Source organism: Primulina eburnea, chromosome 18 (genome assembly GCF_022965805.1).
Source record: "Primulina eburnea isolate SZY01 chromosome 18, ASM2296580v1, whole genome shotgun sequence".
NCBI classification, from domain to species: Eukaryota; Viridiplantae; Streptophyta; class Magnoliopsida; order Lamiales; family Gesneriaceae; genus Primulina; species Primulina eburnea.
This window is the reverse complement of record NC_133118.1, coordinates 26,117,225-26,134,757: the sequence shown is the minus strand read 5'-3', so window position 1 is coordinate 26,134,757 and position 17,533 is coordinate 26,117,225. Positions and strand designations below refer to the sequence as shown.

Sequence of the window (17,533 nt, the reverse complement as noted above, 5' to 3'; positions counted from 1 at the left end):
CTGTGTCATGCCCCGAGCCCGAGCCCGCGCTGCGTGACTGCACACAATGGGCCCCTATAGCAACTACTTCGTATTCATCCTCGCTTTACGAAAATGATTAACCCAAGTTGTTATAGAAGTCCATTGTAAGCCATTATAAACTCATTTTAAATGTTTGATTTTTTCGATGTGAGACAAGGATATCACAATCACCCCTCCTTCAGAACGCGACGTCCTCGTCGCGGCCTGACTAGTCGATCCACCAGCGCCGAGAATCTAGAGGTGGCTCCTACGGGTTCAAGAGGTGGCTCCCGTCATGTAGCACTTTTCCCCGCAGGTTCAAGAGGTGGCTCTCATGCACGTAGCACTTTGCCCCGCATAGCACTTATTTTTCGGTGTTCCATGCCGGTGACCGGCTCTGATACCATTCTGTCATGCCCCGAGCCCGCGCCTGCGTGACTGCACACAATGGGCCCCTATAGCAACTACTTCGTATTCGTCCTCGCTTTACGAAAATGATTAACCCAAGTTGCTATAGAAGTCCATTGTAAGCCATTATAAACTCATTTTAAATGTTTGGATTTTTCGATGTGGGACAAGGGTATCACAATCTGACATTGACAGTATTATTCATGGTATGATATCTACTTGAAGGATATTTTTAAGTATTTAAGAATAAATAAAAATTTGTTCATAGTTTACGAGAGTGGACAATTAAAATTGAAAGACTATACTGATTCTAGACTCATATCAGATGTGGATGATTCAAATTCAACATATTAATTTGTAAACAATCTCAATGGTGGTGTTCTCTCTTGTAATAATTCCAAGCAAGAAACCAAATCGGATTCAACCACTGAGGTCGAATACATAGCTGCATCAGCTGCAGCAAAAGAGATTGTTTGGATGAGGAATTTCGTTCAAGAGTTGGGTGTCATTCCTCAAGGATTATATCAGGTCCCAGTATACTGCGACAATACCGGTTCCGTTGCGCAAGCAAAGGATCCGAGATCTCATCACCGATCCAAATATTTATTAAGAAAGTTTCACATAATCCGGGAGATTGTGGGAATATGAGACTTATCAGTAGAGAGAGTCGTCTCTGAAGGTAACGTTGTTGATCCACTGACGAAACCTCTGCCATGATCATTATTTGAGAAGAATCGTGAAGTAATAGGTTTGAGATCTATGGGTAGTTGGCTACAGGGAAAGTAATAGATTGTTAGAGTAGGTGCTCAACGAGTCAACTTGTAGCTGGCCTTTATTTACTCTTATGTCAAAATAATATTTATTTTAATAATATTTTATGGTTTTATCCAATTATAACATTTACTTTTTCTGTATACTCATGCAAGCTGCATAGATAAAGTCCTTGAACATATATAGGTACCATGAAGTCTACCTTTCAACGTAAGATCATGAAACTCATTAGGAAGCGTACTATATATTTTAAACATGTTCATAGTCAATTCAGACGCCTAAAATAAATATAAAGGCCGCTCGAGCCTGAGACTATCATCTTTGATGTAAACGTCGTGTTTCATTGATAATGACATTGATATGTCTATTCATACAAATAGGTGATTATTTGATGATGCATTGAACAACAACATGTTTTACGTTCCAAGTGGTTATCACTTATCGAGTGGAAGAATCCATGGTTATGGCTGTACATAGGGATGTAAACAAACCAAACCGTTCGCGAGCTATTCGGAGCTCGACTCGATAAAAAGCTTGTCTGAGTTCGTTTGTTAATCATATCAAACCAAGCTCAAGCTCGATTTTGAGCTCGAAAACTTAATCAAACCAAGCTCAAGCATAAGCGTATTCGGCTCGTGAGCTCGCAAACATGTTCGATAATAGGCTAGCGAGCTCGAACTCGGCTCGTTTAGGTTGTTCGTAAGCTCGAGCTTGACTCATTTGTTGAGTTGACAAATAAAAATATTAGTACTAATAAAGTTAAACTTTTATGTCTAATATAAAATTAGTTCATAGATATATATTTAATTTTAACAAGCTCGAATCAAGCTCAAATTCGAGCTCAATTGTATGTTTTACGAGCTCGAAAACGAGCCGAGCTCAAGTCAGGCTTGTAAATATGATAGACGAGCTATTAATAAACCAAGGTCGAGCCCGGCTTGATTAACATGATAAACGAGCTTTTAACGAGTCGAACTCGAGCTTTTCACAAGCTTGGTAATTTCAAGACAAGTCGAATTCTAACGTGATGATAAAAGCTCGAATAAAGCTCGAGCTATATCAATCTTAAACGAGCCAAACTCAAGCCAGATGATAAAAGCTCGAATCAAGCTCGAGCTCGAGCTGGAGCTTGAATTAATCTTAAACGAGCCAAGCTCAAGCCTGATACTGTTCGGCTTGGTTTGGATCATTTACATCCGTAGATGTACACTATTAATCCTTTGATCAGGGACAACGTGGAGGCTCTATATACTAGCATGAACTTTGATTCGTTTACCAAATTCATTAAGGATCATGAGGTGATGAGATTGGGTGTAGTTAGTCGGAGATTCATCGCTTACCTACGGGTGAAGATATCATATGTGATTTGATGAGTTAATAGTGCAAGGAATCTCTGGCCAGAGTAAGACATGTGCGATTTATAAAGGTGTTTTCTCAGTTGCACATATCATGTCACTATTATTACTCAAAGATACATCACATCTTTATCTAATTCGTTTGTAACTCTCGATATACCAATGGTTGCAGATTCGATCGGGATATATGAGTTGAAGGGGCCGTACTGTACGCTAATCATAACTTAAGGTTCTTGCAGGAATTATCAGTCATACCTAGGAAATCATAGGGAGATGCTACTATATGCTCTTATCATGATCTGAATGGTGCAAACATACTTGGGTTATGACGTTCTTGATCAAATAGTTGATGAAAAAATGAGTCTAATCAAGGTAATCACCTGAAGTTGTGAACTCACGGCTAGCTGTATCCTTGAACCATTGAATGTCAAACAAGTATCAGATTCCTTGTTCTCGTTGAGATAGTCGAATTCGGTTGAATTTGGCCACTTACAAACAGATTGCTTATGAAGGAGTTTATAAGTTTAATTCATCTGATAGAAGTTGTGAAAATTAGCTTAACTGCTAATTAAGTTAGAATAGTAAAACTGCATGTTTTAATAAAAGAGTTTACAAAACTGGCAACTGCAAAAAAGAACAGATCAGTGGAAAATTTTGATATTCGAAATTTACATTTTTCATTATATGAACAAGATTTGTAACCTCGTTATATGGGCGCTGTCTGATCGTTGATCGGGTTATAATCAGTTCACAATTACTTATTTAGTAAATTTAGAATATACTAATTAAATAATAAATTAATAGGTGTGACTACTACGTACATGACTCTATGGAATATTATAGAAGAGTCTAGAATTGATTTGTAGTTTATTACGAAATTAAATCATTGTTATTTAAATTTATATACGCGTGTGTGTCATGAATTATTAAGAGTTGACTAAGCATGGTATTTTCAAGATAAAAAATATCACATGAAAATTTTAAATAATGAAAATAAAAAATCTGATAAGCCACCACCCATCAAGGAAGCTCACGACCGAGTTCCTCCGCTCCACCACCGTGTGCCACTGCCGTCGAGCCACTGCGAAGCCACCGTCGTCGGATTTCTGAAATTTCGAAGATCAACTCTCTACGCAAATTTCTTTTAGATCTCTAGTGAAATCTATACGATAAATCAAGTTTGTGATCGTAGATCTGATTAGACGATTGAAGAAAGAGGAAGATATGTTTGTAGAGATTCACAAGAATGACTATCTCCACTTAAAATCTGAAATAGTTTGAGCCAACATTATATAAATGAAGGTAAACAGATCTAAAACACCATATGGATATTTTCAATCATACGATGTCCAAGAGACGTTTTCAACGTCAAAACAAAAATTTTAAATTTTCGCGGCTCTTTGGGTGCGAAAAAGCGGTACACCAACAGAGCCGATGGCTTGTATGACATATGAGAGGAGACCCGATTAAAACAAACTCTTCGTCCAACTCAAAAAAAAATAATAATAAAAAATCGAATCAAATGTTGAAAGATAAAATATCAAAAGACCGAAATTATGAATTATGGCCAATTCATCTTGCAAGTATTTTAATTAGATCACACCTCGAGCCATCGGAATAAAGCTGTGTAAGTGAGATTTTGCAAAGAGAACCTCGTGACTAACTAATCCCGCTATCATTCCTATTTCGACAAAATAGTTACTCCAGCTTGCTCTGCTGGCCGTTAGCAGTCTTATAAACACTTCCAACTCTCTGGTAAAGTGAAGTGTAATATGAATACCCTTGTTTCATCCACTATTTGGCTCGAGAATTTAAAATAGTCATGTGATATATATCTTTCAGTTTATTATCATCATACGTAAAATCCTTTTATCCTATCCCAGAAGCCAAATTGTGCCCTGATGTATAAATCTCAAACCCACAAGATGAGGACCTGCAAGTGAGAATGTTCAAAAATGGGATCTGCAAGTAACCATATAGCATCCATTCTAACTTTACAAAAACCACCGGTGCAAATTGTTATACAGATTCATTGCTACCCTTACAAGCAAGGACGGAGCCAGGTTGGGGTGGCTCGCTCCAGCCCAGGCTAAAATTTGTGGGCCTAAGAATTTTTTTTATTAACAACTGTTTAATAGATCTAAACTGTTAATTTTGTCCCTCGTCATTTTTGTCCCTCCAGCCCAGCCCCAGGCTAAAAATTTTTTGGGCCTAAGCTGCAAATTTTGTCCCTCATCATTGGTTCGGCCTCTTGTTGCCGTAACCACCACCGCTAGCGGAGGAACTCCCGATTGAAGTTTATCGATTCATTCAGCCCAGGATCAAAATATTTTCTGCCTACGTCCCTGCTTACAAGTCCCTTCAAATTCAACACAAAAATCGATACGAAAATGATACAAGAGTGGGGCTTTAATTGCCCTTTGTTCATTCGAAGTTTTTAAACAATCAACACTATCCAATTAGCAAGAACATGACAGTACAATGTAGGAAATGGAGTCTTTGATTCAGTATCCATTTAGGTAACTCTAGGCAGAGATCGGGGCTTAAATAAATCAAATAGATTGTTTTCTTCTTGTATTTCATAACATGGCGCAATAACTCAAAAAAAAAAAAAAAAAAACCTTTAAACCACCACAAGGTTGCAAGCCACCACGTACTTGCAAGCATTTTGTTTATCTTTAGTAGCATACAATCAACACCACATCATGGCTAATCACGAGTACAAGTCAAATGTAAAACTGTAAACGAATCGAGCTGGTTTTGCGAACTTTTCAAGATCACTCGATAAATATTTGATTTGTATTCAAATTTATCTAACTCGAGCCGAACTCGAACATGTTCGAACTTTTTTCGAGCCGAACTCGAGCCAAAATTATTTTGTTCGATAGTTCACAAGCTTTAATATTTTATTGTTATTATAAAAGTATATATTAAATATATATACATTTCGAGCTTTTGAAAGTTTTGAGCTTTCTAAGCTTAATTCTCAAGCTTTCCTATCCGAACAATAGTTCGAATAGTTCGTAAATAAGTTTGAAGATTTCAAGCCGAACTCAAACCAAAAAATTAAAAAATTTCAAGCTTCGAATCGAATTCGAACTCGGATATACTGAATTCGAGACTTGAATTTTTACTAATATTTGACTTGAGTCTGTTCCTTTACACCTCTAGTCAAATGCCAACATCTAATTCATCCCTTGTTTCCCGTTAGATAGAGTGATACAACAAAGGAGGCAAGGGCACATATAGGAGTTGGGCAGTTATGCGAGCTAGTTGCTAGAAGTTGTAGCAATTAGTATAACTAAGGAAAATAGAGAGAAGAGAAGGGTTATATGAATATTCTTATGATTCAAACTCTATTCTTGTTGAATGAGATTTCATCTTTCATGCTTCATTTCTATCTTATTCCTTCTTCTTGATCTATCTTCTTAGGAGATTAACGATCTCAAATTTGCTGCCTAACATTGGTGCTCCGTTGAATCGATTTTCATGGCGGATGTAATGCATCAAACAAAATTTGAAGAAACTCTCTCAAACATTGCATGACTTCAAGAAGAAAACACATCCTTCAAAGAACAGATGGCACTAGTAAAACAAATGGTGCAAGAGATGAAGGCAATGTTGGAAGAACACTTCAAACGCAAACTGGGTCTACTGCCAGGACTTCAATGTTGATTCCAGAAAACCTAACCAAGAGAAGACGCACAACAAAGACAACGAGGAATTGGATGCTTCGGAGTCAGCCGAATTGGAAGGACTAATTGTTGACGAATTGGAACTAGTCCATAGACTCGAGCAACTTGATTATGTGGCTGAGCTCGCAGGTGGGTGGAAATATGAATCTTGGAAAATCGTTTCAGAGTCTCAGACCATCGCCGACTCTCGAATTCCATATATTTGTATGAAGGTGCTGAAAATCAATTGGATCTGGGAAACTGAAAAGATATTTTCATATATTGGAGAGGCCCTGTATAAGGATGGGTACTTAGGTAGTAAAGCATCGATTCTAAACGGACTCTCAAATTCAGCTTGGTTGCAGCTGACAATGATTGGGGGAAGCCAAGGCAGAGTGTGGGTTTCTGATACGGATGGGGAATCTTCATCTCAAAGCCTTCGTAGGCTATTTTCGTGGTAGGACCAACAATAAAGTTTGGAGAAAGAAAAAAACGGTTCCATTACCTTTATGATGGCTATGGGATTGAGCAATATCTTTGAGGAGGAAATTATGGGCATGGTGTTTTCCCTGCACATCCAAGGAACTAGGCTGGAGTCTGGACACATTTTCCTTGATCTACAGGCAAGGCAGGACTAAATCTGAATTTCTTTCTCTTTAACTCCATTCTTCCAGCCGGCTTTAAGAGCAAACTTTACACCTTGAGGACAAGGTGTTTCTCGATGGAGCGGGTATTGATACAACAAAGGAGGAAAGAGCACAAATAGGAGCTGTCAGTTATCTGAGTTCGTTACTAGGAGTTGTAACAACGTATATATAAGGAAAATAGAGAGAAGATAAGGGTTATGCATATTTTCTTGAAATTGAAACTTTATTACTGTTGAATAAAGATTATTTCTTTCTTGCTTCACTTCTATCTTCTTCCTTATTCGTGGTCTATTTTCTTAGCATGTCAACGATCTCGAATTCGCTACCTAACATAGAGCATCTCAAAATTTCAATTCACAGTCAAAATCACCAAACCAAGACAGGGAGCAAAGATACAAGATAAAAAGGATATGCAAAAACATATTTCCAAAACTAAGTTGACATCTTAAGTTAATATATCACCATGTAGTGAAAGAATTTGAATTTGATATTCAATACATTTTATTCAAAACATACTATTTGTATATAAAAAAATCTCACGTATACCCTGTTAATTGCTAAATACCTCGAGAAAATATCTCCTACGCCCACAGAGTTTCCATCAATAAAAAATCATTAAAAAAAGAAAGCAGCTCAAATTTCAGAAACCTTTCCATGTCAAGACTCTTCTTTTCTCTCAGAACCATCCGAAATTTCCTCCTTCCCTTCCTCCAATTGCCTCTCCGCCTCCTCCTGCGCAGATTTCTCAGCTTCCAACAATGGAGCATAGTAATCAGAATGAGCGTCCATACACTTCCTCAAAGCAGCAGTGGCCTGAAAACACTTTTCCACAATATCTTCCCCATTCTTCTCACCTTCCTCCACGCACTTCTCCCAATCCACAAACGTGTCCTTGCATCCACCCCCTTTCATGAATAAACAAAACCCACACTCGCCTTCTTCTTCCTCTTCTTCTCCTTCCCCATCACCATTCCCTTCCAGTGTATTTTCTTTAATTTCTTCTGGGTTTGTGTCCGCCGGTGGATCCGATGATTCTGGAACTAGGGTCCCGGGCTCTGGATCTTTGGAGTGCTGGGTGGGTTCTGTTTCAGCTTTGGATTGATGGGTCTGTGGGGAATTCGGGGAAGACATGGCGGAGGTTGCGATGGTGGAGCTAGGGTTTGATAAGGATGGCTTGGACAAAAGGTCTCCCATGGCTGCTCTTAAACCTCTCTCCTTAAACCTGTCTCTCCCATTTTTACTGTTTTTTCTAAGATTTTAAATGCTTGCCTCTTTTAACATTTTTTTAATGCTAAAATTAATTTTATTGAACTCTAAACAAAATAAAAAAATAGATTTGAAACAATTACTATAATCAATTTTAGTTTTTAGTTAAATTAATTTATCAAAATAATCTTTTTATCATATCAAATTATAAAGATATCCAATATGCTTTAAATCATATTTACCATCAATTTATTCTTCTCAAACTCTGTATTTTTATTATCCCATCAATTACGTGCATACAGAGACGGCCGTTAAACACATCAATCCTATTTCTTTAAACAATTATGAAGATCCTTTTTTTTCCACTTAATTTTTATGCAAAAAAAAATTGATTTTATATTGATATTAATGTGTGCATAGGTATATGAGCTATGGCAAACCCATTCGGTTATAAATTTTGTTTATGTCAAATCATTAGAATATATTGCTTAGAATTGATTGCTCTGATTTTGATTTTAATTTTTTTTAATATTTGACTTGATTATTGTCATGATTTTTTTGATAATTTGTAGTTTAATAAAACAAAACAAATTTTAAATCAACTCTTAAAGAGAAATAATAAATAATTAAGCAAATAAATCATGAAAATGGAACATGTGTGTTCATAGAAAAAAAAGTATTTTAGGATTTGTTTTTAATTATATAAGACATAATGCAAAATGTGTAATGAAGAAGTTCATTTTGAAAATTATGACTTTGAAATAGATTAGAATAATCAATTTCAAAAAAAAAATCATAGTTAATAGTCGACATTAAGATCACAAATTTAAAAGGAAATTTTAAATTCGAGACTAATTATATAAATATATCCTCAACTCAAAGGTTTAAAAAAAAAATTAACCTCTCAATAATATTTTTCAAGTATGTGACCATTATATGGAGTAAATTTGTAATTGACTGATTTAGTCTGATTAATGTTATTTATATTCTAATTTTACTGATCATATTTCACTTTAATTTATGTGATGAGATAATACATGATTTATAACATAAGAATAATAAATTCAAAAATATTGATAGTGTTAGAAATGAAAGAATGAACTGAATTGAAAGAGACGATAATTGGCGGGTAAAGATCATCGCCCATTTTCTGTGAAGAATGTATGATTCAGTTGCTTTACAAACTAAGCTACTACCTATTTATATACAAAGAAAAAAAAGGAATAAGCGTGTTCAACACAAACACGTTTTACTAAAAACTCTAATATGCTATTTCAAGACTCCCCTTCAAGCTTGGAACAGATCCAACATTCCAAGCTTGGATGTCAGATACTGGTGCTGGCTTTTTCCAAGTCCCTTAGTAAACAAATCTGCTGGTTGTTCTCCTGTTGGAATGTAGGATGTTTTGATCAGCTTTTCACCTATCTTTTCTCGTATTAAGTGACAATCAATGTCAATGTGTTTCGTTCTCTCATGATACATCGGATTGGCGGCGATATGCAATGCTGATGTGTTGTCGCCGTAACAACCACATGAAGCGTTGGTTCTACTCCCATATCTTTCAGAATCCCTACTATCCAGACTATTTCACAGGTCGTATTCACCATGGCCCTATATTCCGCCTCAGCTGAAGATCTTGAAACGGTTGCTTGCTTCTTGGTTTTCCATGACAGCAACGAGTCTCCAATTTTAATGCAATAGCCAGTTATCGATTTCCTTGTCATAGGGCACGTTCCCCAGTCGGAATCACAATATGCTCTTAGATGTGATGAGCTTTGGGAAGTGAGAAAAACTCCTTTTCTGGGTGAAGACTTTATATATCGAAGTATTCTCAAAGCTGCCTCTAAATGTGATGTCTTCGGAGCATTCATGAATTGACTCAGAGTTTGCACAACATAGCAAATGTCAGGTCTCGTAACAGTGAGGTATATGAGTCTACCTATCAACCTTCTGTACTCACTTGCATTGTCTAATAAAGGATCATCATCAGCCTCTTTCTCTGCACTATCATCAAACTGCCTCGAAGTGAACTTAGCATTTTGTTCCATAGGTGTATTACAAGCCTTAGCACCTCCCAAACCCGCATCTGATATAAGTTCCAGAACATATTTTCTTTGGTTCAAACATATTCCATTCTTCGATCGAGCAACTTCTATACCAAGAAAATATTTCAATGTTCCCAAATCCTTGATCTTGATATGACTATGTAAATGTTCCTTTAATGCTTCAATTGAAGCTTGATGGTTCCCTGTTATCACAATATCGTCTACGTAAACCACCAATATGGTAATAGCCTCTTGCTCTTTCTTAACGAACATTGAATGATCATGTTTTGACTGATAAAAACCAGCAGATTTCATGATCGCCGCAAACTTAATGTTCCATTGTCTTGAGGCTTGTTTGAGGCCATATAAGGACTTCATCAATTTGCACACTTTAGTCCTTTTAGACTCCCCTTGACATCGAAGTCCCTCACAGCTCTCCCCTTGACTTCGAAGTCCCTGAGGGAGAAGCATATAAATCTCTTCATCAAGGTCCCTTGAAGAAATGTATTCGTAACATCCATCTGATACAAGGGCCACTGAGACATAGCTGCAATACTTAGAAGGCAGCGGACAGTAGTGATTTTGGCGACAGGGGAAAATATGTCATGAAAATCAACTCCGTAGAGTTGAGTGTATCCCTTGGCCACAAGGCGAGCTTTATAAGGATCCACACTACCATCAGAATTATATTTGATTTTGTAAACCCACTTTTTGCCGATGGGGATTTTACCCGGGGGCAAATCAACAATCTCCCTTGTACTATTATTAGACAAAGCCTGGATTTCAAGTTCCATAGCAGATAACCAACGAGGATCAAGCATTGCCTCATGGTATGAAGTAGGTTCTCGGTTTGCAGAAAGTTTAGAAAGGAATGAAGAATATGAAGGAGACAGATTATCATAAGTAAGATAATTAGAAATGAAATATGGAGATGAAGAAGAAGAAGAAGAAGAACAAACATAATCACGAGACCAGATTGGTGGCCGAGTAATGCGAGTGGGATGTCTAGGAATGCAAGGATGAGGAGAAATATGTGGTTGTGGATGAGTGTGTAAAGGATCAACAAGTAATTCAATAGATGGAGTAGGAAAAATGGGTTCAGTATGAGAAGTTTGTGAAAACGGAAATATGGATTCATGGAACACAACATCACGGGAGGTAAAGATCTTATGATGAAGTAAATCTTGGACCTTATACCCTTTCTGGGAGCTACAATAACCAAGGAAGACACAGGCACTGGCACGAGGAGAAAACTTGTCTCCCTTAGGCAAGGTGGATACATAACATAGGCAACCCAATACCCGTAAATGAGAATAAGAAGGGGAAATACCAAACAAGGCTTCAACGGGTGTTTTGTTGGATAAAAGAGGTGTTGGTGTTCGATTAATAAGATAAACGGAGGTAAGTATGCAATCACCCCAATATTTGTCAGGTAAGGAAGCTTGAAATTTCAAAGAGCGAGCAACATTAAGAATGTGGCGATAATTACGCTCCACTAAACCATTTTGTTGAGGGGTATAGGGACATGAACTTTGATGCACTATGCCTAAAGTAAAAAACAAATCAGTGCATTCCCGTTGAAAAAATTCCATGGCATTGTCGGTTCTGATCGTTTTGATAACAGTAGAAAACTGAGTTTGAGTGATTGCTAGAAAATTCTTAACCATGGGGAGGACTTCAAGTTTGGAGTGCATGAGGTAGACCCAAGTTGTTCGTGTAATGTCATCGATAATGGTGAGAAAGTATCGTTCCCCATTGTATGTAGGTGTGTTAAAGGGTCCCCATACATCCATATGAATTAGTTGAAAAGCAAAAAATGAATGAGAAGTCCCTTTTTTAGGAAAAACCATGCGAGTTTGTTTCGATAGAGGACAAATAGCACAATGAGTTAAATCGAAAAATTTTGGTAAGAAAGGTAACATTTTCATTCGAGTCAAAGATATATGTCCTAGGCGTTGATGCCATAAAGTTTCTTGTGGTACATTATTGGTTTGGGTACCATTTACAGCTGAAAGTAATGACCTATACAAAGGTAATCTAGGAACAGAAACATTGTGATCAGGTTGAGCACCTAACAGCTTTAAGCTTGGATTATCAAGATAGTAAAGACCTTTTCTCTCTCTACCAATCCCCATGATCTTTCCATTGGAGAGGCCATGAAATACACAAAACCATGGAAAGAATGTGACAAAACATTGATGGTCTGTGGTGAATTTAGATACAGACAGGAGATTGTGCTGAAATTCAGGAACAACAAGGGCATTCGAAAGTGAGCTGGTTCGATTGATGGGAATGGAACCTAGGCTACTAATTTTTGTGGAACTACCATATGGCAATTGTATTGAACCCGTGGCATCTGCATAGGAATTAATAACATGTGGTATTCCATGATATCCAATCATATGATCATTGGCACCGGAATCAATTATCCATTCAATATCAAGAAATGAAGATTTTTCAGTACCTGCCATGTTAGCAGCAGCAGTACCTTGCTCACCATCCCATTTTTCTTTGGCCAAAAGTTTTAGGATGGCAGTATATTGATCAGGAGTAAAGAAGGAGCCAGCATCTTTAGTTACACTTGGCTACTCAATTTCACCAGCTCCTACGGTAGAGGTGTTAGACTTTCCTATCACTTTTCCTTTGTCATACCCTTCTTTGTTGTATCTTTGGTTTCCACCCTTCCATGGTCCCTTATAGAATTTGTGTCCAGGGGGATAGCCAATCAATCTAAAGCAATTTTCCTTACAGTGCTCACATTTGATGTCATTCTTCCTTTTATTTTGAGCCGAGAAAAATGCAGAGGATTCATGTTGATGATGAGGTACACTCAGTAAACTTCGATGTGATTCCTCTTGAGATATGATAGCAAAGGCATTGCTTACGGTAGGGAGTGGATCCATCATTAATACGTGGCTTCGGATGTGAACAAAACTCTCATTAAGTCCCATTAGGAACTGAAGAAGTTTGTGTTGTTGATCAAACTCAATGAATTTCTTTGAAGATTCACACGCACAGACAGGCATCATCACAAGAGAAGCATACTCATCCCAAAGTTGTTTAAGCTTCGAATAATAGGTTGAGATCGAGTTATTACCTTGTATGTGACAGCCTATTTCTCGGTGAAGTGCAAAAATCCGTGAGCCATTAACCTTGTCAAACCGTTCCCTGAGATCATTCCATACCACCGCAGCATTGCTAGAATACACAATACCAGCAAAAATCTCCTTCGATACAGCATTCATTATCCAGGACAGTACAATCGCATTGCATCTCTCCCACTGAAGTAACCGGTCTGATCCAGGATCAGGTTTCTCACAGCTGCCGTCAACAAATGCAAGTTTATTTGTAGCTCGCAACGCAATTTTCATTGCGCGACTCCAAATTCCGTAATTCTCAGTACCTATCAGCTGTTCATTGATCAAATTTAACCCTAGAGTATCAGATGAATTCACATGAAGCGGATCTAAAACATCAATCGCTGAAGAAGCCATCAGAATGGGAGATGATGAAACAATTGATTACAGAATGAATTTGCCGATCAACTTAGAGCAGAAAAACCGTAATCAATTCTCAAAACAAAGAAACATTAATGGAATTTCCTTGCTCTGATACCATGTTAGAAATGAAAGAATGAACTGAATTGAAAGAGACGATAATTGGCGGGTAAAGATCATCGCCCATTTTCTGTGAAGAATGTATGATTCAGTTGCTTTACAAACTAAGCTACTACCTATTTATATACAAAGAAAAAAAAGGAATAAGCGTGTTCAACACAAACACGTTTTACTAAAAATTCTAATATGCTATTTCAAGATATAGCACGATTATTTTTAATTTCAATTATTATAAAATTTGAGTCAAATGGTGAATATAAAAAGAATATAGAACCATATCATTTGCAACATACAAAATTTATATATATATATATATATATATATATATATATATATATATATATATGGAATGTCAATAATAAAAAGTTGAGCATCTCTTCATAGACTTTGAGTATATATGTAAAGAATCTCCCAAGGTACATATTCATGCTATTTTATGAAGCATTCATCTTGGAAAAACTATTTGGATAATTAATTTGTGAAAACATAAATACCCTTCTCTATTATTAGGGTTTTGGGTTCAAATCCTACCGAATATATGAAATGTTTAGTTAAGTTCGATTTAAATAAATCACTCATCTTTATTATATATACTAGTAAATTATGCACACACGTTTTTTTTGCTCTCGCAATATATAATATTATTCTTATATTTATATATATATATATATATATATATATATATATATGTATATATGTATATATATGTGTGTGTGTGTGTTGTGTGTTCTTGATCACCCGTTATTATTAAGTGAAAAAAAAACCATCAATCAACCGAATCGAACTTTTTTTTACCATGTCAATTTTGATTTTCTAAATTATTCCTACAAATTCCTTGACAAAATCTATCTAATATGAATTACGTACTGGAGGATAAATTATGTACACAAGTACTTTTAAATTAACATCATTTAAACTTTATGTGGACGGTTGAAAATAAGAGATTGAATGTTGAAAATAAGAGTTGTAAATATTGAAAATTAGTGTTTGATGATGTATTTATTTTTGGATTATTTCCAAAAAAAATCTATAAACAGTTCTCTCAATTTGTAAAGAAAAACACAATTGAGTGGAGAAAATTTTATAAAAGTGTATAATTTAATATATTTTGTAAGTTTGAGATATTTACTTTTTTTTATCATAAATTTTTACTTTTAACATGGGAAACAATTTGTGTAATATTTTTTGCTAACATAAATTTTATAAATAAAAATATATTATGCTAGCTGGTCTCTCTCCTTCAATTCTGAAGTTCAGCTCGTAACTTCAAATCTATACTTACTACGTACACTCAAGTTTATATTTTACGTAATAAATTATAAAAATATAATTACATTTCTTTTATTAACTTTTTTATATCATATTTGAAGAGGAAAAACGTCGTTCTGAGTGTAATCTTAAATTTACACGAGTATTTCTCTTTTCTTATGATTTCACGGGTCTACAATCGTGATAGTAGGTTTCTTGTGAGACGGTCTCACGAATCTTTATCTGTGAGACGGGTCAATCCTACCAATATTTACAATAAAAAATAATACTATTAACATAAAAAGTAATATTTTTTCACGGATGATCCAAATAATTAAAAGATCAGTCTCACAAAATACTATATGCGAGACCGTCTCAACAAGTTTTTGCCTATAATATATCTTAATTTATGGTATATTCTGAAAGAAAAATATGGTGTTTCAACTAATTGAGCACACCATTTAAAAAATCGCACGTGAACCCCTGAAAATGACCTCATATATGAGATAAAAAAGAAAAAAAAAAAAAGAACTTCGAAAATGCAAAAATTAAATTGAAGAGATACACATCTAAAAACCAGCAAAATTTATAAACCCTTCAAGTGAACCACCTGAAAACAGACACTGTGGGGACAATTTATTTCAATTACAATTAATTATCGAAAAAAATGTTGATTAGATTTACATTTGCAGCGGAAATTTTGATTTAAAATAATTAAATAGACAATAGGGTCTGAAAAAATTTCGGCATAACCTCCCATAAAATAGGACATACCAAAGATTTAAAATACTTGTAAAAATAAATATGACTCAAGGACGATGTTGTTGTATTCATAAACAATCACACACAAGTGCCGACCATACACCTTAGGATGACATAGCCTTATAAATCAATAATTCACACGTAGCAGTTCAAAATACAGAAAGCAAGACTCACAACAACAAAACTAAATCCAATTTCATCATAGAAACTCCAAATAACCATACAAATACATGAGACATCTCCTCACTAAAAAGAATCTGATATAAAACTAATCATACTCCGATATAATAAAAAATAGACTAATTGGGAGACTTCAACTCTGACAACCGAGAAATCATATCTCACTAACGAGCTCCATGGGTAAAATCTTGGTGTGGTGCTGCAAAACTACTCGGGTGGCCTACCTTGGTGCCCAACAGCAACCACCGTAGCCCCTACCCAGTATAAAATACTAAGGTTAAGATTCTAGTATCAAACATTTAAAACAACAATAACGATAATCATAAATCATCCATAAACATATAATAAAATAAAATATGCAATGCATGAACATGTCGAAATTACAATAGGAGAATAAGAGCAAATAAATGGTACGATAATGACAAGCTCTTGGATGAATGCGAAGAACTTAGGGGAATATGTTTAGTTTTGTCTGTTTTTATGTATCATTCTTTCATTTGAGCAACACATGCAACATTATCTTCATATAGTTTCACATGCTTCTTGTCGAATGATAATCCTCATGAGATTTGGATATGTTCGGTCATTGATTTTAGCCACACAAATTCACGGCTTGCTTCATGTAGTGCAATAATCTCGGCGTGATTTGATGAAATTGTTACGAGTCTTCGTTTCTGTAAACGCCAAGAAATTGCAGTGTCTCCATGAGTAAATACATATCCGGTTTGGGAGCATACCTTGTGTGGATCAGATAATTACCCAGCATCAGCATAACCAATTATACTTTGATTGGTATAATTCGAATACAAAATTCACAAGTCTGTCGGTCCTCGTATATAACGGAATATATGTTTAATTCCATTACAGTGTATGTTTGTTGGATATGAGCTAAATCTTGTCAATAAATTTATAGCAAAAGATATATCAAGTCTTGTAAAATTTGCAAGATACAAAAGGGCATTAATAACACTTAGATATGGTACTTTTGAACCAAGAATAACTTCATCGTCTTCACATGGAAGGAATAGATCATTTTCTATGTTTAATTATCTAACAAGTCGAGCTTTATATCTTACTGTTTTTACCCAACATGTTTTACAACTTCAGGTGCAAGGACTGTAGGTCCAAATACATTAAGTTTATTTAGCGAATTCAATTTAACCTGGATGGAGTATTTCTATTTTATCCAGTCCTGTCGATTTTTTAAATTCACCAAAAGATTTGGGTTCATGATCTTCATTGTCATTTATGATGTCAAATGCCATATTGTAAGAAAATAGCTCATCAATTTCTTTTATATCTTTCGATTCCATATTTTTCTAGTATTAATATAATTGATAGAGATTTTATAATTCTTATCTGTTTGTGGTTCTAACAGAACATTTTCATCATCATGTATTTCTGCCGGAATATCATTATCTATTTGTGATCATCGTGTTTCTATGATTTTACTTTTTCGATGATTTTTATCCTTGGAACCGATTGACCTTCCACGCTTCAATCGTTTTATGACATCATGAGTCTCTTCAATTCGTTTATTTGGAATTTCAATTCGAGCAGAGGCATTTACAACATGTATATACGATTTAGGTACCCCTTTTGTGTCTGTAAATGCATCTG

At 35.6% G+C, this 17,533-nt stretch overlaps 1 protein-coding gene across 1 annotated transcript; it reads right to left on the bottom strand.

Annotated features, from left to right (window-relative positions):
- Window positions 1-7,321: 7,321 nt before the first annotated feature.
- On the bottom strand, window positions 7,322-8,107 carry LOC140820263 (uncharacterized). The gene has a single exon (XM_073180602.1). It carries the CDS (start codon window positions 8,047-8,049, stop codon window positions 7,513-7,515), a length of 537 nt encoding a protein of 178 aa, XP_073036703.1. The 5' UTR covers window positions 8,050-8,107; the 3' UTR covers window positions 7,322-7,512.
- Between the last annotated feature and the right edge of the window lie 9,426 nt (window positions 8,108-17,533).

Excerpts from the sequence above, each read along its gene's own strand:
- LOC140820263 (XM_073180602.1), bottom strand. The coding sequence starts at position 8,049 with ATGGGAGACCTTTTGTCCAAGCCATCCTTATCAAACCCTAGCTCCACC.